Source organism: Takifugu flavidus, chromosome 22 (genome assembly GCF_003711565.1).
Source record: "Takifugu flavidus isolate HTHZ2018 chromosome 22, ASM371156v2, whole genome shotgun sequence".
NCBI classification, from domain to species: domain Eukaryota; kingdom Metazoa; phylum Chordata; class Actinopteri; order Tetraodontiformes; family Tetraodontidae; genus Takifugu; species Takifugu flavidus.
The window spans coordinates 738897-766881 of record NC_079541.1 but is presented as its reverse complement, the minus strand read 5'-3'; the positions used below and the strand labels follow the sequence as shown (position 1 = coordinate 766881).

Sequence of the window (27985 nt, the reverse complement as noted above, 5' to 3'; positions counted from 1 at the left end):
AGTGGGCCGCCGCCAGGCCGCCGCCAGGCCGCGCTGGACACACGATGAGAGCAGGAGGAGGGAGAAAAGGGGAAAAAGCTGCTTTTTTAATAAACATTGAACATTCCGTGGAGGATACAATCAACGTTGACAAACTCCGGCTCATTCACTCTCCTGTCAATATGTCAAAAATGGTCATCGGACTCCACGATGTATTTACAGCGGCATCAAATGGAAAAATTCATCCAGAAAAGTTGAACAGCAGACATCTATACATTCCCAAATGTTCCGAACGACGTCACATTTCATGAAGCTTTGACACGTTGGCTAATGACTCCTCTTTAGTCCTTGAATAATACTTGAGATTAAAAGTAAATTTCTGCACAATCTGACGGGGGATCAGCGTCTCGCACGTCCATCTGAGGTCAACGTCCAAGGAAAAGAGCGAAGAGATGCTGTTAAAGATGCATAGCCGTCGATGGTATATGCATACTGGGAATGGACAGAGGAAGGGGGACATTGCAATAAAGCCCTTATGTAGCTGGAAACCTCATCAGTAACACAAAGATAATTAAGTGTAACCCTACACACTCCACCAATCTCCTGTCATTTAAAAAATAAACTGCAGCTAACGAGCACAAAGTCACACAAACATCGTTTTGTTTTTCCCTTCAGACAACAGAAAGATTGCGACGCTAACACCAACGCAGAGCGACATTCAGCATTGTGAAACAGTAGATCTGTGTTAGTGCGTTAGCCTGCTACAGAGCTCCGAACCCAACACAACAGCAAATGTGGCTGACTGCAGCAAAGCAGCAACTCAAACGTGACTTTTGTGTATAAAAAAGGTCAAGAACGTCGACTAATCTCCGCTTAATCCTGAAAACAAAACCAGGCAACATGACGGAGCTAATGCTAACATGGCTAAGCTAGAGTAGGTACATTAGTGATGGAGAAAATAGGAATTACCGAAGTGTCCTAAATAAAGAGCGGGATTGGAGCAAAGTCAGACTATTTTTACCATATTTTTAACATCTCACTCAGCTCCAAAAATGGCAACCGATTAGAAAAGGATCCATTTCGCTCTCGATCCACTGGCAGAGTTCAGCCCTTTGATTGATTCCTCTGGCTTTGCAAACAGCTTCTTATCAAACAAGATCTGTTTGGAACCAATTTGGCCCCACGAGGAACCAAATTATCTCCCTTCTCCACTTTGTCTGGGCTACGATTTTCAATAAAGGGATCAGCGGGATTGCATCCGATCAAACAGGACAATCTGATATGTGCTAGAACAGCCGACACGTTCCGGGTCGCTTGGAAAAAGGCCCTCAGAGTCCACAACGTGGTCTCAGACTCCAGTCGGAGGGGCTGTCTCACCACAAGTGGATGGTTCATCCACGGCGTGCTCTTATTGTGGCGGGTCGTTGGGATTTGAAACTACAATGAGCGGAAAAGGAATGCAGTCCTAAGCTGTGAAACGGGACACACCAGGCAGAAATTTAAAATTCCCACCTTTTCCCGTGCAAACTGCTTCTTCCCGCCTCATCGGGCCGGACGTCACCGAGCGGACAGCCTATAGAAACGTCTAAAGATCAAAGTTAACCTCTGCGAGGATGTTGTAAACACAATATTTGGCTCGTTACGGAATCCGTGCGGGGGTGCAGGAGGACGGCGGGAGTCCCGATTCTTTGACGTTGATGCTACGAGAAAAGCCTCAGCGAGGTCACCGGTGATTCGCCAGCTCACAGTGCGGCCGCAGTTTTCCCTGAGCGCTTCTCAACTGGGCGCAGCCTGACGACGCCATCACGTGACATCATGGCTTCTCTGGAGAGGAAAGGAAGGTCGGGAGGCAGCAGCTCCTGGACCAGCACGGGACCTTCTGGACGCCTGTCGCGTTAAACTAAAGCTAAACTAGCAAAGGCCCTGCTTCCTGTTTTATACACGCACGTCCCTTAAAGGGTGATCGTTGTTAAAAAAATCTTATAAAGTAAGAAAACAATAAGCAACTCAGTATCTCCCAGATAAGGAGTTGTGCAATGCTCCGGTATCTCTTATCCCTGGCGAGCACCTGACCTGTGCAAAATACGTGAAGCGCTGACACGTGCGTCAAATCTCAACAGTCTTTAAACTTTAAAGCACAAACAAGCCGACCAAAATGATTAAAGGTGCGAAGCATTGCGCCAAATCAGGGGGGTGGGGGGGTGACCTGATGAAAACGGTGCTGTAGTTCCCACAGCGACCACTAGGTGGCGCGGAGCGCTGCATGACGCGACAACTGGCCCTTCTTTATAACTAATTTAATTTAAATGACTAATTTAATTTAAATTACTGGGATACGTTAAAGCGATCGGTTCGCGGGAGACGACCAATTCCTTATCACAGCGATTGTAGTGACGCGAGAATGAATTTGACGGTGACGTTCTGTAAAATGACGGCGCTCAACACAACCGTGATGAAAAAGTCCAGTTGCCATGGTGACTAATTTGAGAAAAATGCTTAAAAAAGGCCAAGAGCAGATCGGAGGGAATTGATGCTGTGTGACATCAGCTACACCCACCATGACCCTCCAGTGACAGCAGCCGTGGTCATCGTGGTCGCCACGGTGACGCCCACAGCAGTTGGCGGGTGTGTGAAGGGTGTAACAGGATTCAATGGGTCGGAGTCCTCTGCTCTCCCAGGAGCAGGGCGGGGAACTGGCTGGGAGGACTGGAAGCTTGGCGATGGACGAGCCGACAGGAAGAGGCCTGGACGGCGTGGAACCCTCCTCCTCGCCCGTCAGGCCACGCCTCCCCATCCCTGCTTCACAGCGCCGTGGCCTCCCAGCTGGTTCCCCGGGGGACCTGGCGTCACTTGGTCTCCGTGAGCACCGGGGCGGGGACCGCCGAAGGGTGTGGCCGGTTCAGCTCCACGCCGGTGGGGCTGGACGAGGAGGCAGCGGACGCCAGACTGCAGAGCGTAACCGGAGGGGCTACACCTGAGTGGGAGGAGCCAGATGAAAAATGAGCGAGGGTTCCCGGTCGGCCGTCCTCTGTGTGCAGCTCACTTACATTCCTTACGAGCAGCTGCTACGTTGTTGCTGTCTAAGGAAGCAGGCGTGTTCGGGCTCTGCGGCGTCTGGGCGGCGTTCTGGGGCGGGGCTAACTGGCTCTGGTTCCCCTGGGCTGGCCTCGGCCGGCTCGGCGTGTTGGCGTCCGCGCTGCTCGCCGCGCTGCTGCCGAGCTGCAGCCGCCTCATGTGGCGGACCACGGCGGTGGCGTTGAAAGCTTGCTGATGAAGAGAAAAGAATGATGAATGCGCGGCGGTACTCACGGCGAGAGCGTTCACGATCATCGGAACGCGGCGGGCGACACGAGGCGGAAGCGGCGTTCCACGGACGGGGAGACGAGCTCCAAGCAGCATTTACCCTCCACTTGCTCTTGGCAAAGTTCTTTTTGATCTGCCTGCTGACGGACTCGTGGATGTTTTTGCAGAGCGCCGTATCTCCGGCGATCCTGACACACACACACACGCACACACACACACACACACACACAACACACACACACACACACACACACACACACACGTTAGGCCGCTGCCTTCCTTTGTGGCTCCGTGCGCAGCGGCGTCCCTCACCAGGGGTGTCTGAGCGCCTGTTCGCAGGTGAAACGCTTGGCTGGATCTTTCTCCATCAGGTTGGCGATGAAGTCCTTGGCTGAGGGGGAGAGACATTCCAGGTGACATCATTCGTTGGTGGGGGGGGAATGTGAGCAAGAACAGAGAGGATGGAGGGCGTGGGGGCTCACCTGAGTCGGAGATGTCGTCCCAGTACGGAGCGTCAAACTCGTAGTCGGCTTTCAGGATTTGCTCGAAGAGCTTGGAGTCGTTCTCGTCGTAGAAGGGGGGGTAACCACAGAGCCTGGGGGCAGAAGGATCAGCCACACGCTCCCGTCACTCGCTCCTCGGGATCCCCTCTTATTACTGAGTAAAGGTTATCCTGGAGGAGGGAAGCGTGGGCCGATCCGTGCTCGGTTCCACGTCAGCTCCTCGCTTTTCCCTTTATGTTCAGCGCCGCTTCATCACCTCATTAGTCTCAATCTTTTCCTAAAAACTCGTTCCCTGTCGAGCTTTTCTCCTCGCTCGGCCCTCAACATCCAGAGCTGCCGTCCTTACTTCACTTTAATCCTCCAATAAATCTCCTCCGTTATCTCTCCCGTCTTTGGCTCTAGAAATGAGGTCACCGTAGAGGTCACGGCGTGGGCGCCGGCAGATTACCACGAGAGCTCCCCAGTCCGTCCCACTGCCTGACCAGTGCTCCCAGAGACACATGGCAAGAAGGACTTTGGACAGGACTCAAAAACGTCCATATTTGACCGTAAAAGTCCACGTTTTATGATTCAGCTCCAGCCAATGACTGACCACAGTTGTGATTTAACACATTCATAGACAGTAATTGGCTGCGCTGAGTTAATTGGGTTAATGGGATTACTGGTTTGCCACATCGGTTAATACAACTTAACTCACTTCCAATGTCGTCCCATCGGAACGAGCCAAGAAAACCAACAACACAGCTGCTGCTCAACAACACAGAATGTCTACACTCTGCTTGCCGTGTGTAAATAAAGGTCTTTGATTTTCCTGTTTGGTTCAAGACCCACCTGACATCCGGCCAACAGATGATTTATGCCACCGGACGCTGGCTAACGCTAACGTTTGTCCTTTGTGACAACTGCTGGTCTAAAATGCAGCCGTGAAACTGGACAAAAAAAGGGCCACACACACACGTGCACACACATGCACGCGCACATCACCCCAGGTGATTATCATGGCTGATTACCTGATGTGATCTTTCCACCTGAGCGGCGGCTAAAAGCTAACGAGGGCTGAATCCCGGCGCTAATTGTGCTAATTGTCAACAGGAGGATGAGGAGTAAGTTGAGGAGGAGAAGGGAGAAAAATCCTACCTTGCAGCTCAATGTCCATACAAGGCCACTCACACGGGAGTGTGTCTGATGTCGTAATAAACACACACTGAAGCCGATGCATGTGCACATGTGACCTTTGACCTTATCAGATTCCATCCACAGCTACTCTCATAGCTGAAGCATGACCAGGACCCACCAGCTCTGTGAAACAATGTGAATGTGGTTTCCACCGTTTTACAGCTCGCACTGCGTCACCACACTCTGCTCCTATGTGTGTGTGTGTGTGTGTGTGCACGAGGCGAGACATTCTGCAGTGTGTGTGTCACGCTGCCCAGAAGCAGAGAGGCATCATCCATCTCCATAAACGTCACTGCGAGTGTTTCTATCAGCCCACGTGCTGCTGGCTGCTCAATGTGCTCCGATGGGATGTTTTATAGCATTTTCCAGCCAAAATAAAAGCTCATTTTAGCCAAATTACCCATTCGTTACAAGACATTAATGAATGTTTTGGGGGGGCAGACGAGCTTACAGGATGTAGGCGATGACTCCGATGGACCAGCAGTCGACTGCCTTGCTGTATGGCTTCTGGGCAAGAACCTCTGGAGCTGAAAATGGAAGGAAGAAAAGTCTGTCTGGATTGTTTCACTCTCTCTTGCCAGCTTGTGGTGCCGCTGAGGTGCTTCATCTCTTTTCAACACAAAAACGGCCGTTTTACGAGGCAGAAAACGACGCAGACTCTCCACATCTGTTCCAATTAAAGTCACACGTCGGGCAACGTGCAATGTTCCGCAGGAGGCCCAGATTCTAAAGATCCTGAAGATTCTAAACACTGAAATTGTGCCCCGCTTCAACAGCCAAACCAACCAGAAACCGATACGATAAACGATACTTTAGAGGTTTGAGAGGGAAGACGAACGTTTTGTTCACGAGTCTACGACCACGCGGCACCGCCGATGGATTTTAGGAGGTTTGTGAGGCAGACTGGCCTCCCTCTGCAGCTCATTACCGGCCCAGGACAGAGCAAATTACTAATGACAGTGAGCCCCCCCCCCCCCCCCCCCCACGCACTCACACACACGCACACACACACACATGCACTGGGCTGGATGGAAATAGACCTGGCACAGATCGGAGAAATATCACACAAATCTGGGGCAAAGTCTAAACTGCCCGAGTGTTTATGTGTCTATTCTGACTCATTGTGAGTGTTTGTGTCAGTTTTCCAGACACAAAATGGACATTTTTACACTCTGAGGTCATCGCGTCTATAACAACTTCAATAAGAAGTCAAATCTGCTGAGCCAGAATAAATTCAATGTGTTTTTTTTTAACTTTTAAACTTAATCTATGCTATTTTTAGACTGCTGCACAAGCTGTTTGCCAGGATGAGTATAAATGCAGAAAATGTGTCGCTTTACAGTCTTTTCTTTCCCAAAAATCCACAATACTGATTAGAAAACGCCGTTCCAGACGCCATCACACCCGAAGACGCTGGTTTGGATGGAAACGTGTCTGAAAATATTCCAAAGATCCAGAAAGATTTAGGTCAGAAAAGATAAAGAAGAGTTGTGAAGAGCAGCTGGACTCACCTACGTATCCTGGTGTGCCACAAGCAGTGGACATGACGTTTCCGGTGCCCTCCATCTTAGAGAGACCGAAGTCGCTGATCATGATCTTTGACTCGTCTTGGGAATTAAAATACAGCAAATTCTCTGGCTGAACACAAAGAAAAGGGGGTGAATTACAGAGTTTCACCCTGAGCAGCAAATGAAATACATTAAAAGATGTTAAAAATCATAAAGTGACTTTTTCCCCTTCTCTTTTTATACACACTGTGCTGGTTTATGAGAGTCTGTTGGACCAGCACCCTCCCTCAAACACACAACCAGCTCAACTCTGGCACAAAAACACAACTCATGTGTCAAAGCGGGGTTATTACTGCACTAAATCATAATGGGAGAGAGAAACAACAGTGTGTGTGTGTGTGTGTGTGTGTGTGAGCGTGTGTGCGTGCGTGTGTGTGTGTGTGTGTGTGTGTGTGTGTGTGTGCGTGCGTGTGTGCGTGCGTGTGTGTGTGTGTGCGTGTGTGTGTGTGCGTGTGTGTGCGTGCGCTGCCTGCCTTCAGGTCACGGTGCACGATGCTCATCCTGTGCAGGTAATTCACAGCATCTAGGACTTGTCTGATTAATGTGCTGGCGTCCTTCTCGGTGTAGAAACCCTTTTCCACAATGCGATCAAACAGCTCGCCACCGGAAACCCTGCAGCAGAAACAGAGGCGTGCGCGTGCGCGCGTGCACGTGTGTTAATATTCCTTCAGTAGTGGTTCACTGGTAAGAAACTGAGCAGAAAATCATTTTTTAAAAGTTCCAAATGCTTTGCATGTTGTTATCTCACATATTGCATCATTCATTTCATCTTATGTTACTTTGCTTCTTTATTTCACTGATTTTTACAGCATAAAACAAACGCAACATGAAACGTACATTTTGATACGAGAGCTGACAGCGCCCCCTACCGCCACCAACGCGCATATCACATTTGATTTGGACTTGGACGTATTAATTGTGATAACATGCAAATAACTGGGCTATAACTAGTTATACTAGTTTGGATCAGAGTACCAGTCACTTCTGCAGTGTTCTCACAAACGGCAAGTTTACATTCAACAAAACAAAAGGCACACAAATTTGCTTGCATGCACTAACATGCACTAACATGCACTAACATGCACTAACATGCACTAACATGCACTAACACGCACTAGTGGCATCAGATGTGTTGCTGTATGATAGCAAACACATTCCTTTAAAACGGGTGAGGTTTAGGGTTAGTCATCACAGCAACACATCAGATTAAAGCCTGCAGTAGTTAAGCTCTAATGAAGTGGGGGGGGGATAAGGAGAGAGGAGAGAGAGAGAGGAGGAGAGAGAGAGGGAGAGAGAGAGAGGGGAGGGAGGGGGAGAGAGAAAGGAGAGAGAGGAGAGGGGAGGAGAGAGAGAGAAAGGGGAGAGAGAGGAGAGAGGAGAGAGAGGGGAGGAGGAGAGAGAGGGAGAGAGAGGGGAGGGAGAGGGGAGAGAGAGGGAGAGAGAGAGGAGGGAGGGGGAGAGAGAAAGGAGAGAGAGGGGAGAGAGAGGGGAGGGAGAGGGGAGGGAGAGAGGGAGAGAGAGGGGAGGGAGAGAGAGAGAGGGAGAGAGAGAGGAGAGAGAGGGGAGGGAGAGAGGGAGAGAGAGGGAGGAGAGAGAAGAGAGAGAGAGAGAGAGAGAGGGAGAGAGAGGGAGAGAGGAGAGAGAGGGAGGAGAGAGAGAGAAAGGGGAGAGAGAGAGAGAGGAGAGAGAGGGGAGGGAGAGGGGAGAGAGAGAGGGAGGGGGAGAGAGAGAGGGAGAGAGAGAGGAGAGAGAGGGAGGGGGAGAGAGGGAGAGGGGAGAGGAGGGAGGGAGAGGAGAGAGAGAGAGAGAAAGGGGAGAGAGAGAGGAGAGAGAGGGAGGGAGAGAGAGAGAGGGGAGGGGGAGAGAGAGGGAGAGAGAGAGGGGAGGAGGGAGGGGGAGAGAGAAAGGGGAGAGAGAGAGAGGGGAGAGAGAGGGAGAGAGAGGAGAGAGGAGAGAGAGAGGGGAGGAGAGAGGGGAGGGAGAGAGAGAGAGGGAGAGAGAGGGGAGAGTGAGGGAGGGAGAGGAGGGAGGGGGAGAGAGAAAGGGGGAGAGAGAGAGGAGAGAGAGAGCAGGGGAGGGAGAGAGGGAAAGAGAGGGGGAGAGGGGAGAGAGGGAGAGCGAGGGAGGGGGAGAGATAAGGAGAGAGAGGAGAGGGAGAGGAGAGAGGGGAAGAGAGGGGGGGAAGAGAGGGAGGGGGAGAGAGAAAGGGAGGGGGTGGTGTGGTGGGGGGGGTTCAGAATTAATTGCTAATCCCGTCACTGTTCAACAGGGGCAGTAAAGTCTGTGAATGATGTGTAGTTGCATAAGATCATGGCAATCAGACACCCACACAAACACCAAAACACACACACACACACACACACGCACACACACACGTTCACTCGGTATGTGAACACACAATCACGAATATTCGTGCCTCCGTTAAAACAAAATGACAACCGTGAAAGTCTCGCATGCGAAGGCACAGATCAACGCGTGCACGTTAGACTAAAAACACAGTGGCCACAACATCAAGCAGCAAAACAAACTAAAGGCTTAAGAGATGTCAGACGATGGCGTCTCTCGGAGCAGATTGAACACAGGAAGGTCACCTTGAAGGTCACCTTGAAGGTCTGTGGCAGCCTGAGCCACGATTGCTCCAAACCAGGGAGATTATCTTGATCAAAAATACATTTTTGCAAGGATTCACTGCTGCTTTTGTAGGTTAAACCTAGTTCAGGATCTGTTTACACACCATTTCATTTCCATTGATTTACACAGCTGATGTTTCCTTTTCAACCGTCCTCATCTACAAATGTTAAAACAGGTTCTCCGCTGGCTCTAGTCTAGTGTTCCTAAAGACCTCCACAGTGTCAACAACAGGACTGGAGGCACCTAAATGGGCCACAAGTTCATTCCAACGGCTCACAAAGACCAAAAGTCTTTTTTCCTGACTGCTGGGTTGTTTCATTCCTATTACATTTGTTAATTATTTGTTGTTTCCAGTAGCAGCAGGATCGATCCAGCGTCCACATCGGTTGCATTGATTTCCATAGCTGCTTCCCTAGCACCAGGTTACATAATACCGGCTGTGATGGATGAGAACGACGGAACCTGCCCAGCTGCCCTGATCCCAACTGGAGCTATTCCAAAACCATTTCTCCTGGATCTCTCTCTCTCCATATAAACGTACGTTTCATCTTGATTAGTTATCACTACTGAAACGCCAAAACGAGGAAGAAAAGTCTTTAAAGCAGCTGTGTGCCAGGAACAGCTGGCAGCGCTGGAAACGGACACGGAGCTACTCTTCAATGACTTTTCTGGTTCTTTGACCACTGAGAGATGCACCAGGAAGCCAAAATACATATATAAATGCAACAACTAGGCTAAAATATCTGGCTTGATTGACAAAATACATGTAGAAAGATGGTTATTCTGCCGAAGTGTTGTTGACAGTAAGAGGAGCTAAAACATGACCGATAAAGGGTTCAGAGTCCTAAAATCCCTCATTACATCAGGCTCCACTCAGGAGACCTGCGCATGAATGTCCCATTAGGTCAGACAGTAAAGTGGCCGATGGCTGCGTTCAAAATAAGTGCTTTCATTAAACACACTGAGCGAGACTTCAAAACCTTGTCACAAATCTGACCTCCGACTGGAGAGTGAACCCGAGCCATTAACAGATGGCTGGGAAAAAGTGCTCCACACACGTGGGGTGGCAAGAGATGAGGGAGGGGTAAAAGATGAGCAGGAGGCTTGCACTTTACAATAACAGTCCGTAAAGTAACAGTCCATAAAGTAATAGTCCGTAAAGTGACAGTATGTAAAGTGACAGTATGTAAAGTGACAGTCTGTAAAGTAATAGTCTGTAAAGTAACAGTCTGTAAAGTGACAGTATGTAAAGTAAGTCTGTAAAGTCACAGTCCGTGAAGTAAGAGTCTGTAAAATGACAGTATGTAAAGTAACAGTATGTAAAGTGACAGTCCGTAAAGTAATAGTCTGTAAAGTAGCAGTCCATAAAGTAAGAGTGTGCAAAGTGACAGTATGTAAAGTAACAGTATGTAAAGTGACAGTCCGTAAAGTAACAGTCTGTAAAGTGACAGTCCGTAAAGTAACAGTCTGTAAAGTGACAGTCCATAAAGTAACAGTCTGTAAAGTAACAGTCTGTAAAGTGACAGTCTGTAAAGTGACAGTCCGTAAAGTGACAGTCCGTAAAGTAACATAAAGTAAAGTAACAGTCTGTAAAGTGACACTCCATAAAGTGACAATCTGTAAAGTAACAGTCCGTAAAGTAAGAGTCTGTCCACTAGATGATGAGCAAGCAATATTATTTATTTATATAGCGTCTGTTACAATCAAAATTGTTTCTAGGCGCTTTACAGAATCCCAGGACCTGACCCCCAACAGACAACAGTGGCAGGAAAAACTCCCCTTTAACAGGAAGAAACGTAACGTATAAATAAATTAAGAGTAAGCAGTATGGAGGAGGAAAATCACATTAATTAAAAGTACAATTGCAAATTTGCCAGGCATCGTAGGAGTTGGCTGACCAAGAGACCGAGGTCGTTTCTTAATTTACACCTCCACTAAAGGTCCTTCCTGCTGCCAGCGAGACACTGGATACGTCAGCGGTTTCAGTCACAAAGTCTGAGCAGATAAAACTTTGCGATTCAAAATGTTCGTTCCATCTCCCGGTGAAACTACAACAAAAGTATCTCAGCATCAGACTGCTTCTCTCATTTGTTCTTAATTTAAGATCTTTTATTTCCTGTTATTAAAGTGGACCGACCTGGAGCAGCAAGTCATTGGCTTTAATGAGCAAAAATGTGTCCGTTGGCTTTAAAACAGAAATAAATATTCGTTAATGCTCATTAGCTTTGAATAGATCCTGTGAGATGTGATAATTAGCTCATCGACAGCATAAATCCCGTTAAATATGAGCGCTGTCGATCGAGCCGCTATAACGTGAACGGGTCTGACTCAACAGCGCCCTGCTGGGACGTAAATCTACCTCATCGGGGGAAACTCCCCACTGTGCAGCAGCGCCAACATCCTGTTGCAAAGCTTCCATCCTCACACTGTCACCACCCGCTTCCCCCCATAACTGTCGGCCATTTTGTTTGCGGGTAATATGGCGTTCGGGGCCGTTTCCAGCGTGCGACATCACAGCAGTAAATGCTCTGTTTTGTACAGCTGTGTTAAAGATGCAGTCAAAGCAAAGAGCGGATGTCGCGTGAATGTACGCGGACACGTCACACAACAAAATCATATTTTAAAGAAAATCGAAAGAGACGGGTGGAATTAAAGCAGCTTGAAATCTAAGAGTTTACCGTTGCCACTGAATGCCAATAAAAAGTACATTCATTTAAAAAAAAGAAAAGAACTAAAGCACCCAAATAAGAGAAGATGGAGAACAGATAATCCACTGGCATTAGGTCGTAAAGCGCTGTTGCGTAATCCTCCGCTGTGACTTTCACCTGAACTTGACTGAAATGTTTCCGGCGTTAGTGCCAAACTTGACATCCAATATCTTACGTAACCACGGCGTGAAGCTAGAGCAGGTTAGTGGGTGAGGACAGGCGCACCACAGCGGTCCTGGGCGCCGGCGTTGCGTCTCGGAGGGGAAAGGTGGGCTTTGTTCTGGTGGTCGTCAACTTTGAGAAATTAAAACAAGATTTCTCCTGCTAGGAAACACAACTGATCTTGAGGTTTACAGAATCTTGCAGAGGAAGAAGTCGAACTCACAGCTGCATGATCAGGTAGAGGTGGTCCGGACTCTCGTAGATGTCTTCCAGCGCCACAATGTTCTCATGTTTGATCCTGCAAAAGCAAGTAAAAGCATGTAGGAACCTGTACGACAGGCAGCAGGGAACATCCCAGAGTGAACGGCTGAACTCTGACCATGTCACAACCGCCACTCTGTTCCTGCAGAACGCACGGCGGGCGATGTGGCCACGGAAGATGGCGCTCACGGTTGGGAACCAAAGCTTTGCACAATTATTACCATTATTAAGTCCCAACATAGCTCGACCAGTTTAGCCAGTTTGCAACTGAAGAGCAGAGAACATGTTGAAAAGGTGGAGTAAACTCCTTCACTACTGGAGACATGGGCGGGAATCATGTCCCCACTAATACAGAAATGTGAGTGTGTGTGTGTCTGTGTGTACTGTCCTCACACCTAGAATGTGTTGTGGGTTAATCGCCTTTAACATTGTAAATACAGGTATTTGCTCTAGTCCATACCACCCACACACACACACCCACACACCCACACACACACGCACGCTCACAGGAGCTAAGCCGTGGCGCTCACACCTGACTCGTGCATGCAGGTGAGCACGTTGAGAGGGGATAATGCGCACGTCTGCGAGCGCTGCCCTGATGATAAAGTGCTGGGAGCTGGAGGGAACATTGAGGAAACCCTCTCACATTTCAGCCACTCTGCACCACTCAGCTGCTCCCATTCAGGGATTTCTTCATCTGTCCTCTCCTACACACAGAAACACTGAAATCCAACAGTGTTCCGCAGCTCTATACACAGTAGAATTAGCTTAGCCTTGGCTGATATTTATGCTGTTCGATGGACTGGAAATGAATCTGAAACCCTTTTCTTCTCCTTTCTGGACCTTGAATACTCCTTTCTCATTTGAGAGGCTTTTTATTTCTACAATCAGGTGGATGAAATGCAAAGATTTAACCTCTGTCCAGGTGTTTAGCATCTAGGACCTCCGACTAACTCGTTGATGGAGGAATAAACCAAAGCCTTGATGGTCATGATCCAGGGGCCAACGTGGGGTAAAGTGGTCTGAAGGAACAGGTGTCTTCGCCTCATTAGCTTTCATTCCTTTATAACGGCCTCTGTGTTGTTGCAAAGTTTCCTCCGCTACGAGTTAATTGTAGGTGTATTAAAATTGGGAGAAAGTCAGACATCGACAGGATTTAAATAATAATAAGGTTTTATGGCCAATTAAAGCAAAAAATGAGTGTAGCAAGTTGGAAACAACCTTTGATTTAGGAGCAGCATCCAGGTTAGTCTGTGAAGCCATCTTAGAGCACGTCCTGCTGGGCGACGTGCGCTCGGCTCGCTGTCTAATCACACTCATTTATCTAACTTAATGTCTTCTTCTCTCACGACTGTACACGAGCTTTAATCTCGCTAACCTTGTATGCTACAGCTACATTAACAGAGTAATCGCATTTAGCAGCATTGTTCCACAAGGAACAAGGCTGTGGCTTTGGATCGTGACCTGGGGGTGGGAGTTCGGGGTAGCGCGGGGGGGCGGCTTGGACCAGAACGGAGATGCAGGGTTGCCACGGTAACCGGAAAATAGAAGGCTCATGAGGCTAACTGAACTCACCTTCTCAGCACAGCGATCTCGTTCTCGATGCTGCTCTCTTTCCCCTTCAGGGCCTTTTTAGGGATGCACTTGACGGCGAACATGCGGCCCGTCAGCCTCTCCTGGGCCAGGACCACCTCCGAAAAGGCTCCTCTGTGGGGACAAAGACATCCATCGTTCACCAGCAGATCAATAACATTAGAATGTAACGTTTGCCGGCGTCCTCCTGCTCCTCCTGTCAGCTGTGCAGAAGAGAACCTGGTACCAACCGAAAAATGGTTTGAAACGGGTCCAGGTGACATCGCCTTTCTTTTGGAACAGGTTCCTCACACCTACAAGCTGCACGTCTTCCTCTGGCCCCCTCAGAAACGGCGCCTAAACGAAGCCTGGGGGGGGCTGAGTTATCGACACAAACCTTTTCCATTATTTGGTCTTTTCCAGCGCTCAGTCGGGACATGGCAGCATGTTTTTTATCCCTTGATGGTTCAGGCCAACACGCCAGCACAGCCGCCAGCAGATGAAAACATCTTGATGTTATCGCCCGCCCCCCCGAAGGCCCCCGAGCCACAAACACTGTTTGTCCTCCACCGCTGCCTCTAAAATACCCGGAATGTCGGACAGCGTGAAAATGGCCGCCCCAGCGCGGCTCTGCTCCCTATATTAGCAAACACCGGTGCGAAAGCGATGCCTCGTGCACGTCTGCACAGTAAATAGAGAAGTAAACGATGTCGGATCATCCAGGGAAACTCACATTTCATGCCGACTGATTTGATTTATTCACCGTTTGGATTTCATTTAATACAGATTCAGGCTGCGATAAACACTCAGAAGCTAATAAAGCGCCATCGGAGCTGCTGGGTGAAACAACAAGCTCAGACATTTCCTCCTGTTTATTCGACTAGAGCGACACTTGAGAATAATTCGCAGTTTTTATTATTGTGCATCAGTAGGAATTACGTGACAGTAATAAAACAAAACAATTAAAATCCAGCCATCTCTTCCCGCATGTGTAAACAGGTGTGTGTGTGTGTGTGTGTGTGTGAGAGAGGTAATGATAAATGAGGATGAGCCTGCTGAAAGTGAATCTGTCCTAACTGAGCTCTGTTCATCCTCAGATATGTCACACTAGTGTAAACTTCCCCTCCTCTTCTCTTCCTCTCTCCCCTGCAGGAGAGGAGAGAAAACCCAACACACACTGATGGTGAACCTCAAAGTGGCTCTTTTGGATGGATGGATGATGGATGGTGGATGGATGGATGATGGATGAATGGATGATGGATGAATGAGTGTGTGGGTGGATGGATGGATGGATGGATGGATGATGGATGATGGATGGATGATGGATGAAGGATGGATGGATGATGGATGGATGGATGAGTGTGTGGGTGGGTGGATGGATGGATGGATGGATGGATGAATGAGTGTGTGGGTGGATGGATGGATGGATGGATGGATGATGAATGAGTGTGTGGGTGGATGGATGGATGGATGATGGATGGTGGATGGATGGATGATGGATGAATGGATGATGGATGAATGAGTGTGTGGGTGGATGGATGGATGGATGGATGATGGATGGATGATGGATGATGGATGAATGGATGGATGGATGAGTGTGTGGGTGGATGGATGGATGATGGATGGTGGATGGATGGATGATGAGTGTGTGGGTGGATGGATGGATGGATGGATGATGGATGAGTGTGTGGGTGGATGGATGGATGATGGATGGATGGAGGATGGATGGATGGATGGATGGATGGATGGATGGAGGGAGGGATGAGTGTGTGGGTGGGTGGATGGATGGATGGATGATGGATGAATGAGTGTGTGGGTGGGTGGATGAATGGATGGATGGATGGATGGATGATGGGTGGATGGATGGATGATGGATGTATGATGGATGATGGATGGATGGATGAGTGTGTGGGTGGATGGATGGATGGATGGATGAGTGTGTGGGTGGATGGATGGATGGATGGATGGATGAGTATGTGGGTGGATGGATGGATGATGGATGGATGATGGATGTTTGCTCAGTTCAGTGCAGCAGTAAATCCTCCGCTGGTGTCACACAGCTGCCGTGGGGCCAAACACAAGTGTATCATCACAGAAGTAAACACAGTTTTTGTGTAGCTGCTCACCAGGAACACACACACTCACACACACTCACACACACACTCACACACACACTCACACACTCACACACTCACACACACACACGCACACACACACGCAGCGATCATGCTGTAGCATCATCTCAGCTCCACATACGACAGATGGTCGTGATGACGTCAACAGGAGACAAAACAATGCATCGGTCTGCTGTTGCCGTGACAACACACAACAGCTCCATTGACGGAGAGACACAAATGAGCATCTTGACATGTTCTGCTGTATAAAAGCGCTCGTGTCACACGAAGACGTGGACAAAGGCCACACAACAGCAGCAATACTTGGATTTTCTTCTGTCTGTGGAGATTTTCCAGCTGCCATTTGTCCCAGTGTCCAGAGACACACACATTAGGGTTGTTACCCTGTGTGTGTGTGTGTGTGTGTGTGTCCTGTTCAGTGTTTTCTTGTATATTCCAAGTGTATGAGCTTCTGCACCATTCTGCTCAGGCAGAAATAACCCGGTAATAACCCAGTCGTGCTGAAGCACCTCCACTGGTACCAGAAGTGGGATTGAGTTCCAGCGCTAATCCAGATAAAAGCTAAATGGTCCAATAGAGAAGCAGAACCACTGAGGGGACATCATTTTAGGTTGCGCGCCAGGCTGTCTGCACACATTATGAGGAGTGTTTGCTAACGTTCTGCCACACAGGACAACATGATCCATTTAACATTGATTCCAGCAGTAATGAGCGGCTGCTACGTAGCTGTGGAGCAGCCCCGCGTCCTCACGGCCGCTGTTGTGACCACGGGCGGCTGAAATGACTGTGTTTAATGGCCTCCCGTCGTCTCGAGTACGACAGAAACGAGAGGACGGAAACGACATTAACGACACAGTGGTTGTAATAACTCATTAATGACACGGTCACATGTGCCGAGTGGGTTTTTACAACAATGTCAGAGGTTTCGCTTCCATCAGGCTTTCTTCACCTCTCAGATTCCAGGTTAAAACTGCTCAGCGAGCCGGGCGTCACCTGGAGTCACCTGACCGGTGAGTCGGGCGTCACCTGGAGTCACCTGACCGGTGAGTCGGGCGTCACCTGGAGTCACCTGACCCGTGAGCCGGGCGTCACCTGGAGTCACCTGACCGGTGAGCGGGCGTCACCTGGAGTCACATGACCGGTGAGCCGGGGTGTCACCTGGAGTCACCTGACCGGTGAGTCCGGAGGTCACCTGGAGTCACCTGACCGGTGAGTCGGGCGTCACCTGGAGTCACATGACTGGTGAGTCGGGCAGGTCTCCTCCACTACTTTTCAGTCCCTTCTGTCTCGGGAGTCTTTCATCTGCTCGGTGATCAGACTTAAAGCGCTTGATTATTTCGTTTGGAATTTTGGATCTCGGAGTGCAAAAGTCTGATCCTCTCTCAAAGGCAGTGGAAAACGCTGGGATAATTAAGTAATTATGGCTCCGAGCATCTGCTTCGATATTTATCGGCTAATTAGCAGCGCTAGCGAGCTGAAGGTGAAGCCAAAGCGCCTCGATCACCCCAACTGTGACCTTCCTTCCTTTGAAGTAGCCCTAAAGCTGCACGCGCTCCTAAAAATGGGCCTGGAACAACTTCCTGTCATAATCTCTGGAGATTTCATTCGTTATTTACCAAAAGTCTCCATGTAAACACGACCAGCGCAGCCGCTGGTCGGCTGCTCCTCCATTTGTGCAGCCAACAAATGTTCAGGAGCAGCCGTACCTTTTTGACCCGCAGGTGGGAACCTGCTGAATGAAGTTGCTATGGCAACAGGAGGCGCGACCGTACGGATTTTATTACATCTCACAAACGCAGGGGAGATCTCAGAGTGAGTTATATGCAAAGAAAAGCGCACGTCTCTGCAGCGACCGAAGGGAAAGGGTCCAAGATCTGCCTCCCTTATGTCTCCTTGTGTTTTTAGAAATGTGAGTGTGTTCCTGCCTTTGGTGCAGTGTGTGGAGGCTTAAATAGCACCGTTGCCACGGCAGCAATTAGGCACCAATTATAGACTATATTCTCAACATGGTTCTGACAGCAGAAGAGGAGGACGTGAGAGAGAGAGAGAGAGAGATTCCTGCAGCCTTTTGTGTAATTAAGAGCAAAAAAACCTGGAAACATTGAAAAAGTCAAGACATTCTGGTCCCACCAATTACCCAGAAGGCTCCTCTCCCCCGGCAACGTGAAGTGAAGCCAAGCTCTCTGGTCCATCATCGTGCACCATCGTGCACCATCGTGCCCAGCGATGGCGATGCTTTAACCACTCAATATTTGGAATATATGGAAAAAGGGACAAAAAGGGCAGAAGAATGAACGGAGGACCAGGCGCTCTATATAAACAGGCACCCAAACCAGCTGGTGTGATACGGATTCGCCATGGCAACAACCCTGACTAGGGAGTGCCAGCAGAGTTCCCTTCTGTTGACATGAGTCACCATGGAAACAGCCGGGTTGGGCGGAGCTCCGCTCATTGAAGCGTGTTTATGGTTGTTTTGGCTCTTCTTTCATTACGTTCTGCTTCGTCTTCTGTTACTTCCTGGAGATTTGGGGTCAAACAATCAGAACACAACGACGGAGGCTCCGTTTGTTACATCGGAACAGTTTCAGGAAACAGGTTGTGACGTCACGCAAACACGCTGCCAACTAGTGGCCCGGCGTGGGAACTGCAGGGGTTCCGTATTCGGATGGACTCAAAACTGCTGCACGACTGGCGCAAATTAAACCAAATACATGCAAAAATGGTGCAAACGCCTTTGCAGGATACAAATGTAGATAATTCAGTGTCCGGTGAGCAGCTGAACTCTTGCGCTTTTGAACAGTTTTAAGCTAAACAACCATCGTTTAAAGCCTTTCTTTCAGGTTTCAGTGATGGCAGTAGTGGCAGTTGATGACTAGAACTCTGGTGCAAAGATCCTGGCGACCCCCAACGTGCGCCGGAGCTCCGCAGCGTCTGCAGAAGCCACGAGCGGCGTCTCGTCCCAGCGTTCGCAGTGTGAAACCGACCTGCTACAAGTGTAAAGATGACGTGCTTCGTTGCTCAATACAGGCGTGTTCGTGCGTGTTCCACCCTGGTGAAATCAGACACCCCCCCACCCCCCCGCTGGCGCCCTTTACGTGCATCTCGTTCACACTCCTAACTGTGCTAACCGCCATCACGCCGCTGCAGGTGTAGCGCGTTAGCGGGGTCGTGGTTCGGGGGGGCCGTCGCTCATCTGTGGTTGAAACCGTCCAGAGTGTCTCGGGGGGCAGAAGAAGGTCAAGGTGAACAGGAAGAAACCTGGAGCAGGACCGGACTCTGAGTGGGGGACCCTCCTGCTGATGGCTGGGGGGTAAAAGAGGAGGCGAAGGGGGCAGTTTAGGAGCCATGACCAACGATATCACCCCAACATCAGGGCTGAGGTCAGGAAATGAAAGAACTTTGTTCCTCCAATGAACTTGAACAGTGTCGAGTTATGCTGCTCCAGAAAAACACACACACACACACACACACACACACACACACACACACACACACACACACACACAGAGATTTAAGTACAGTGGTGGGACTAAAAGAAAGTAGGTCTGAGGTGAGCCACTTATAAGTGTGTCACTCATGTGAACAACACAGCTTAGCCTCTGTGTGTGTGTGTGTGTGTGTGTGTGTGTGTGTGTGTGTGTGTCTAAATGACCTGTCCAGAAGACAGAGTGGCTCCTGCTGCACTGCTGCCGTGATGTTGGGAACACTCGTCTGTTTCCACAGCAACCTTCTGTGTGCGCCCGCCAAATTAAAAGAACTTTGCAATTTGATTGATCTGGGATAAAACTCAGCTGATGTAAATGAAACTCATCCAGGAACCAACTGAACGCTCCAACGTCCGAGGGCCTCCGCCACCCAACTCAGGCCAAACAGAAGCTAAAACACCATCCCATAAAAACCCAAGTGAAATTTTTAATGGGTTTACCGACCACGAGGCCGCAGCAATTATTGCTTATTTAACGACGCTGCAGCGGCTCTAAAGATAAGAACCAGTATGTGAGGAGCATAAAAATAAGAAATGGGCCGAAGATCAGCAGAGTCAGCGGAGGCCTTTCTCATTAAATCAGCCCAACAAAATCCACTGACCTTTGACCTTTCCACGCAAACGAGGAGCAGAAATTTAAAAGAAACGGAAACATTCACCATGTGGATGCCCTGGAGAGGGCGGCGGTCCGCAGTGGTCCAAAGTCTGAACCGTTTATTATTCCAGTCCCACAACAATGAACAGAGAAAGTGGAATTTATCTTTTCCCATCTAATTGCAGTTAATGGTGATTAATCCGCCGCTGCCCTGTGATAAATCATTCGACAGCCCCACCGTGAGATAATAAATCACCAGCACTTTGGGCCTGATTATTCAGATTAGCGGCCCCGCTCACGGCCCCGCTGGCGGCCTGATCCCGAAGTGCTGACACACGTGCGATGCAGCAGCTTTCAGAGCTGCGATGACAGGAAACGCGCCTCATTGGGCGCCGCAGCGCGCAGCGGAGCAGGCATCTGCCCGGCTCGGCAGGAAGAGTCGGGAGTGCGAACCGGTTTTTACACGCCCTAACAACAGCAACAGGAGTTGCTACAGCTGCGAGAAGACGGCGCCGATAACTGACGTGCTAACCGACGGCTGCGCTGCTAACAAGCTGTGGGAGGTGTGGGAGTGGGACACGACCACGGTTCTCCTCCCAGCACGAGGAGACGAGCTAGTCCTGGCTAATGCTAGCTGCTAACAAGCTGTGGAGGTCTGGGAGTGGGACACGACCACGGTTCTCCTCCCAGCACGAGGAGACGAGCTAGTCCTGGCTAATGCTAGCTGCTAACTCAAAAGGACTGCGGTGAAATCACGTGATTATTCTAATACTTCCCTCCTGGCAGGCTGGGAAGCCACCAACATCGCATTTAATTACAATCCCCCTTTTTCACTATTTCCGTCTCTCGTCTTTCGCTCCAGTAGCTTTAAAATTCCGCACTGGCGCCGTCAGAGGCGGTAAAAGCTTTGAGGGGAAATATGCTAAGCTGCTTTCTGGCTGTCCTTTATGCTGAGGCTTCACGCCGCAGAGGCACCAGACGATGTTTCCAGCTAAACGTGCTCATTTGTCCCTCGTACCTCCGCACATTCGTTCAGCCGTTTCCGAATCCCTGCAGGAACTTTGATGTCCTGCGTGTTTTTGACCTTGAGCGTCGCTAACGAGGCCGATGGAGTTGATGCGGAACATTAAAGGCAGGAGGAGAAAACAGCACCAGGAAGGATACAGGCCACACAGTCAGAAAGGGAGCACCAACATCCCAGTAATGTTGCCTCCTCACGTCCTCACAACGCCACCGACCCCCCCACCCTCCGGCCCCCCGACCCCCCCACCCTCCGGCCCCCGCCGGCCCTGCTCAGGTTCATCACAACAAGCAACACTTGTTTCCCAGCAGGCCGCAGCTCTGATTTCCACCCAAACAGCAGATGTTGTTGTTGAAGCTCTTTCGAATTGTGCAACGGGCCTGAAAGCAAATCCCCCACTCAGGGGCATTATCACCCGTTCTCCGGCTGACCCACGGCACCTGCATCCATTTTGTGTTGCTGTAAAGCTCTCGGACCTCGGCGCCGTCCCCACGTCTCCGCTCATATCGCGTCAGTGGGTCCGACTTCATCTTTGTGCCACAACACTGATCTAATTTTGGTAAAATAATGTGGAGCCGCCTCACGTCTGTGCGGATGAGAAGCTCCGAACGGGAAAACGTGAGCAGACAATAAACGCTTCTCTCGTCCCAGCGGGAGACTGAGGGCAAACAAAGGTGCTTTTATCTGCAGCTCAGGGCGTCAAAAGAGGACTGGAAAGGTCAAATAACCGTCGAACAGATGAGATCACGTCCTCTCCGTTTGCTGGAGAACAACCGCGCCCCCCAAAGGAGCTCGCGATGATCAAAGCTGCTGCGAGCAGATCAAAGCACATCTTTGGTCACTGAGTCAGGCGCAAACATTTCAGCATCTCGTGTTCTGCTTAAAACCAAAGGCTCCGGCGGCGTCGCCTGAGCAACCGCCTCTTTTTGCCCGCTGGTTTTATTTCTCGACGTTAATGAAGAAGCTCAACGCGGAGAAACTGCAAAGCGCCGCGCTTTAGGAGGTGGAGCTGCTCCTGATGGTCCGAGTGAACGTGCTGATCTCAGCACGACGCCGCCGCATGATGCAGCCGCCGCATGATGCAGCCGCCGCCGCATGATGCAGCCGCCGCATGATGCAGCCGCCGCTTCACGACGCAGCCGCCGCCGCATGATGCAGCCGCCGCATGATGCAGCCGCCGCCGCATGATGCAGCCGCCGCATGATGCAGCCGCCGCATGATGCAGCCGCCGCATGATGCAGCCGCCGCTTCACGACGCAGCCGCCGCCGCATGATGCAGCCGCCGCATGACGCAGCCACCTCATGACGCCGCCGCCACCGCATGACGCAGCCGCCTCACGATGCAGCCGCCGCTTCATGACGCAGCCGCCGCCGCATGATGCAGCCGCCGCCGCATGATGCAGCCACCTCATGACGCCGCCGCCACCGCATGACGCAGCCGCCTCATGATGCAGCCGCCACCACATGACGCAGCCGCCGCATGATGCAGCCGCCACCACATGACGCAGCCGCCGCATGACGCAGCCGCCACCACATGACGCAGCCGCCGCATGATGCAGCCGCCACCACATGACGCAGCCGCCGCATGATGCAGCCGCCACCACATGACGCAGCCGCCGCATGATGCAGCCGCCACCACATGACGCAGCCGCCGCATGACGCAGCCGCAACAACATGACGCAGCCGCCGCATGACGCAGCCGCAACAACATGACGCAGCCGCCGCATGACGCAGCCGCCACCACATGACGCAGCCGCAACAACATGACGCAGCCGCCGCATGATGCAGCCGCCACCGCATGACGCAGCCGCCTCATGATGCAGCCGCCACCACATGACGCAGCCGCAACAACATGACGCAGCCGCCGCATGATGCAGCCGCCACCGCATGACGCAGCCGCCTCATGATGCAGCCGCCACCACATGACGCAGCCGCAACAACATGACGCAGCCGCCGCATGACGCAGCCGCCGCATGACGCAGCCGCCGCATGACGCAGCCGCCTCATGACGATGTAAGCTGGACGTGGATGGTGGAGGCTTAAAATAGAGCCCTGATCCGATAATGGACTGAAGTTTATGATTAATACTCAGAGGTCTGGACACACGTGGGAGCACAAACACACACACACACACACACACACACACACACACACACACACACGCACACACACACAAACATACACACACACACACACGTAACTTTACATTAAATGCAATTAGCCAACAGCTGGCGAGCGTGTGTGAAGCAGCGTGACCTCATCTGGCTTTAGCTCCACCAGAGAAGGTCGGCGACAGCAGCGCGCCCCTCGGCCCGGCGCTGGGATGGAGGGAGGGCGCGTGGCGGCGTGACGTCACCACCAGCCGCCTCGACCAAAACAACCACGGCTCGATGACTGTGGCGGCAAATGATAGGCGCAAATAAACAGGCGAGCGCAGGAGAGGAGGAAAAGCTGGCAGGAAAAGAGGGGAGGACGGAGCAGATGGACAGATGGACGGAGAATAAGCCTGCTGGCGTGCTGCGAGCGGCAAAATCCGGTCGACACATGCGAGCAACAAAAGTCAGTTATTTCATCAAAAAGCGCTTGGTTGTCAAAGGGGGCGTTGTCATGGATACGGCCGTCCTCACACGTGGAGCCCACAAAGTGAATTCTCTTTGGTTTCAGAGACGTGCGCGACCTTTAGCCTCAGAAATGTGCTCGTTTTACTGGATTAAAAGCATCAAATTCATCTTTTGTCGCACAAAAACGGCAAAAAAACCAAAAACTAACCACAACCGCGAGTTGGGGTCAACAAACTAAAAGAGAAACACAAACGAGGGAAGACACGTGGAAGAGGGTTAGCTAAAGATACAAAGAGACGGTCGGGGGGGGGGGGGGGGGGGGCAGCAGGGAAGTAGAACATCAATTAAGGGCAGAATGGCCTAGATGCCACAGTCACATTCCCACAATGCACCACCATTATAGCTTTCACGTGCACGCTGGCCCCCTCACACGTCCTTTCACCCCGCCAGCGCCTCAAACACGGGGCATTAATGGGTCTGGGGGAGAAGATGAACTGGGACACTACGGATTAAAGCAATAAAACGGGACCAGGAGAAGATAAATGGCGCCTGCCAGCACCAGAAAAGCGGAGATCAGGTAGCGAACACACACTCATGCACGACCGCAGGGACACACACACTCACAGTGGCGTGTGACCCACGCGTCCGTGACATCACATCCCATCAGGTCGCTCAGAAATGCTGACGCGAAACATCCAGTCAGGCCACTCTTAATTCCCCTGCTTGCTGCTGGCCCTGAACGCACCACGCCACCTCGTTAGGCCACCTCGTTGTTGTTCTGCTGATGCGGCCGGTGCAACGATCCGTCAGCAGCTTCGGTTAATGAGTGACGGCGAGGCGGCCGACCGGGCCGGTCCAGTTCTGCCCCCCAACCTGTCGGCCTCGCTGCGACGAGCAAAAAAGCTGACGCTGCTGCCACGAGGCCTCGGTTCACCACCGCCTCCACGCGGAAAAGGGAGCGGAAATCAGTGATTCCGTGTTTATTATGGGACAAGTGTCGTCTTCCAGGAATAAACGGACAATTTCTGGCCCGACCCGATGACAAATCAAGAGGTCGTTGGACCATTAGAGACCACAGATGATGTTCATCATCGTGTTGTTGACGAACGCCAGGAGGAGGAGGAAGAGGAGGAGAGGAGGAGAGAAGAAGAAGAGGAGGAGGAAGAAGAGAAGGAGGAGGAGGAGGAAGGGGAAGGAGAAGAGGAGGAGGAAGAGGAGGAAGAGGAGGAGGAGTAAGAGGAGGAGGAGGAGGAGGAAGAAGAAGAGGAGTAGGAGGAAGAGAAGGAGGAGGAGGAAGAAGGGGAGGAGGAGGAAGAGAAGAAGAAGAGGAGGAGGAAGAGGAGAAGGAGGAGGAAGAAGGGGAGGAGGAGGAAGAGAAGGAGGAGGAGGAAGAAGGGGAGGAGGTGGAGGAAGAGGAGAAGGAAGAGAAGGAAGAGGAGGAGGAGGAAGAAGAGGAGGAGGTGGAGGAAGAGGAGAAGGAAGGGGAGGAGGAGGAGGAGGAGGAAGGGGAGGAGGAGAAGGAAGAGAGGAGGAGGAGGAGGAGGAAGAAGAAGAGGAGTAGGAGGAAGAGAAGGAGGAGGAGGAAGAAGGGGAGGAGGAGGAAGAGAAGAAGAAGAGGAGGAGGAAGAGGAGAAGGAGGAGGAAGAAGGGGAGGAGGAGGAAGAGAAGGAGGAGGAGGAAGAAGGGGAGGAGGTGGAGGAAGAGGAGAAGGAAGAGAAGGAAGAGGAGGAGGAGGAAGAAGAGGAGGAGGTGGAGGAAGAGGAGAAGGAAGGGGAGGAGGAGGAGGAGGAGGAAGGGGAGGAGGAGAAGGAAGAGAGGAGGAGGAGGAGGAGGAAGAAGAAGAGGAGGAGGAAGAAAGAGAAGGAGGAGGAGGAGGAAGGGGAAGGAGAAGAGGAGAGAGGAGAGGAGGAAGAGGAGGAGGAGGATGTAAGAGGAGGAGGAGGAGGAGGAAGAAGAAGAGGAGTAGGAGGAAGAGAAGGAGGAGGAGGAAGAAGGGGAGGAGGAGGAAGAAGAAGAAGAGGAGGAGGAGGAAGAAGGAGGAAGGAGGAGGAAGAGGGGAGGAGGAGGAAGAGAGAGGAGGAGGAGGAGGAAGGAAAGAAGGGGAGGAGGTGGAGGAAGAGGAGAAGGAAGGGAGGAGGAGGAGGAAGAAGAGGAGGAGGTGGAGGAAGAGGAGAAGGAAGGGAGGAGGAGGAGGAGGAGGAGGGGGGAGGGAGGAGGAGGAAGAAGAGGAGGAGGAAAAAAGAAGAAGAGGAGGAGGGGGAAGAGAGGAGGAAGAAGAAGAGGAAGAAGAGGAGGAGGAGGAAAAAGAAGAGGAGGAGGAAGAGGAGGAGGAGGAGGAGCTCAGCACAACCGCTTTTCTTGGTCCGACCCTTCAGAGGGGGCGACTTCCCCTCAAAATAAAGAAAATGCTGGAGGACACATTTCTGAGCTCCCTCCCTGAGGCTCCTCAGGTTGCTGGACGCGCACGTGTCACCACGGGAGCAGCAGCAGGAGCTCTGGAGCACGTTCACGCCACCAGGCGGCTCTGCTCGTGCTGCAGAAATGGGACGGGACGGCGGAACTCACGGTCACGGCCCGTCCTCCGCTCACCTCCGCTCACCTCGCTCACCTCCGCTCACCTCCGCCTCCTCTAAAGTCCGACAATGTTCAAAGCGGAATCACAACGTGTCCCTCGTGCCTCAATAACTGGGTTTTCCGTCCCCAACAGCGGCACGAGCAGAAAAAACATCAGTTATTCATTTCATTTCACATTTCAGATGCGTTTAGAACTAGCATTAATTAATCAGGTCATTAGAGGAATATTTTGGTTATTTTGTGATATAAAAACACACGAACTTGATATTTAAATCAATTCAAATGACCTGAAGTGTTGGTGTTGAAAATCACGGAGCCAAATCGAAGCATTAAAGTCCCAAATAGTTGTTTCTGTGTGCGATAATAAAGTGTTCTTTTAGGGCTGGGGGGCGAGTTAATACTCACGTTCCCAGGACCTCTTTGAAATCAAAGATCTTCTTGATGTCGTCCACCTGCTTCTTCCACGTCTCTCCTCTGCCCGGGTCTCCGTTCTCCCGAGCCATGGCGCTCCTTCACCGGCCCGAGAGCCACCGACAGCGGGGGGAGGATGCGGGGGTGACGCGAGGGAGAGACGGGGACTTTCAGCTGTTTCTCCGTCTGTTAATGGACGCTGGCAGGTTCGGCAGGCTCGGCAGGCTCGGCAGGCTCGGCGCTCCCCCTGGGTCGGACTGGTCCCGGTAGTTTGGGTTCCGCTGCTGCAGGACCATGTGAGTCCTCCTGCAGGTTAGCGCGTCCCTGCTCCTCCCCCTCCTCCCCCTCCTCCCCCTCCGGCAGGTTGGCAGCAGCGGTCAGAGACAAGAGCGGCGAACAGCACATCCGGTCTGACCTTTCAAAATAAAAGCCCAATTTAATTCACATCTATAGAAATGCAGCTGGGACTTCAATCGCTTGTTATTGTTACATATTCTATATTGTTTGTAGCTGTAGTTGTTGGTGGATATTTGGAGGGTTTTACTATGTGGGAATGGTTATAAAGACTCCTTTATATATGTCACATATGTCGAAGTCACCCAGTTAAGTCTGGATAAGGCTCCTTATCTTCTGAATGTATGTGAAAAAAGAAATCATGTCTTCTGTCCATAATTATTTGTTTGCAAAGAATTGAACAAAACTAACGAACATCACAGGATAGATGTGATAACAAAGTTTAAAAAAAGAAATTCTAGAAAAATGACAGTAGTCCACTGTCGATCTACATTGGACCATGACACTGAATTTAGCTTCTATGCCCAAAATCTTTAAATATATCTTTAAACCGATGTCGAATTTTGAATTCATTTAGAATGTAAATAGTGTTTTATGATACCGCTGTATTTTACAGGCGCGGCAATTTTTATTCTGTGCTTTTATTTTGAAGGCCCAGTATTCGCACTTTCCTCAGGAAGTTGGGTAAATATGCGAAACTTTACTACCAACCTGCGACCGTTTGGCGTCGCAAATTACTGCGCTTTCTCGACGCTGTCACGGTTCTCATTGGTCCACGAGCGCGTTCACGCTGGTCCAAACTTCAGAGCTGCTGCTCCAGCCAAAAACACAAGTTTGTGCCTGTTGTCGTGGAGCTGGCCGGATGTTTGCGATGCGGCCTGACCGAGACGCGCAGAGGGCGCCCGTCCGGCCAGGAAGTGGACGCAATGCGGAACCATCCACCTGCGGAAAGATCCGTGGTGCTGATGCAGGAAAGACCCCGGCAGCTGCAGCACCGGGATCAAAGAAAAGTTTCGGTGTGCATCGGTGCGCACGCCCTTCCACGGT

The 27985-nt window shown here is 51.0% G+C and overlaps 1 protein-coding gene across 1 annotated transcript; it reads right to left on the bottom strand.

Moving 5' to 3' along the window:
• Positions 1-64: 64 nt before the first annotated feature.
• On the bottom strand, positions 65-26997 carry camk1da (calcium/calmodulin-dependent protein kinase 1Da). The gene is made up of 11 exons (XM_057022736.1): positions 26639-26997; positions 13867-13998; positions 12254-12328; positions 7003-7141; positions 6473-6599; positions 5413-5488; positions 3765-3877; positions 3595-3673; positions 3383-3470; positions 3027-3246; positions 65-2953 (listed from the first exon to the last, which is right to left on the bottom strand). Exons 1-11 carry the CDS (start codon positions 26734-26736, stop codon positions 2826-2828), a joined length of 1275 nt encoding a protein of 424 aa, XP_056878716.1. The 5' UTR covers positions 26737-26997; the 3' UTR covers positions 65-2825.
• Positions 26998-27985: the final 988 nt, after the last annotated feature.

Bases quoted from the DNA above. Each gene is read 5' to 3' on its own strand.
- camk1da (XM_057022736.1), bottom strand. From the start codon at position 26,736: ATGGCTCGGGAGAACGGAGACCCGGGCAGAGGAGAGACGTGGAAGAAG. The intron at 6,600-7,002 runs GCAGGCAGCGCA...CTTTGTGTTCAG, and splicing joins TCGTGCACCGTGACCTGAAG to CCAGAGAATTTGCTGTATTT. The intron at 5,489-6,472 runs GTGAGTCCAGCT...TTCCATTTTCAG, and splicing joins TGGCACACCAGGATACGTAG to CTCCAGAGGTTCTTGCCCAG.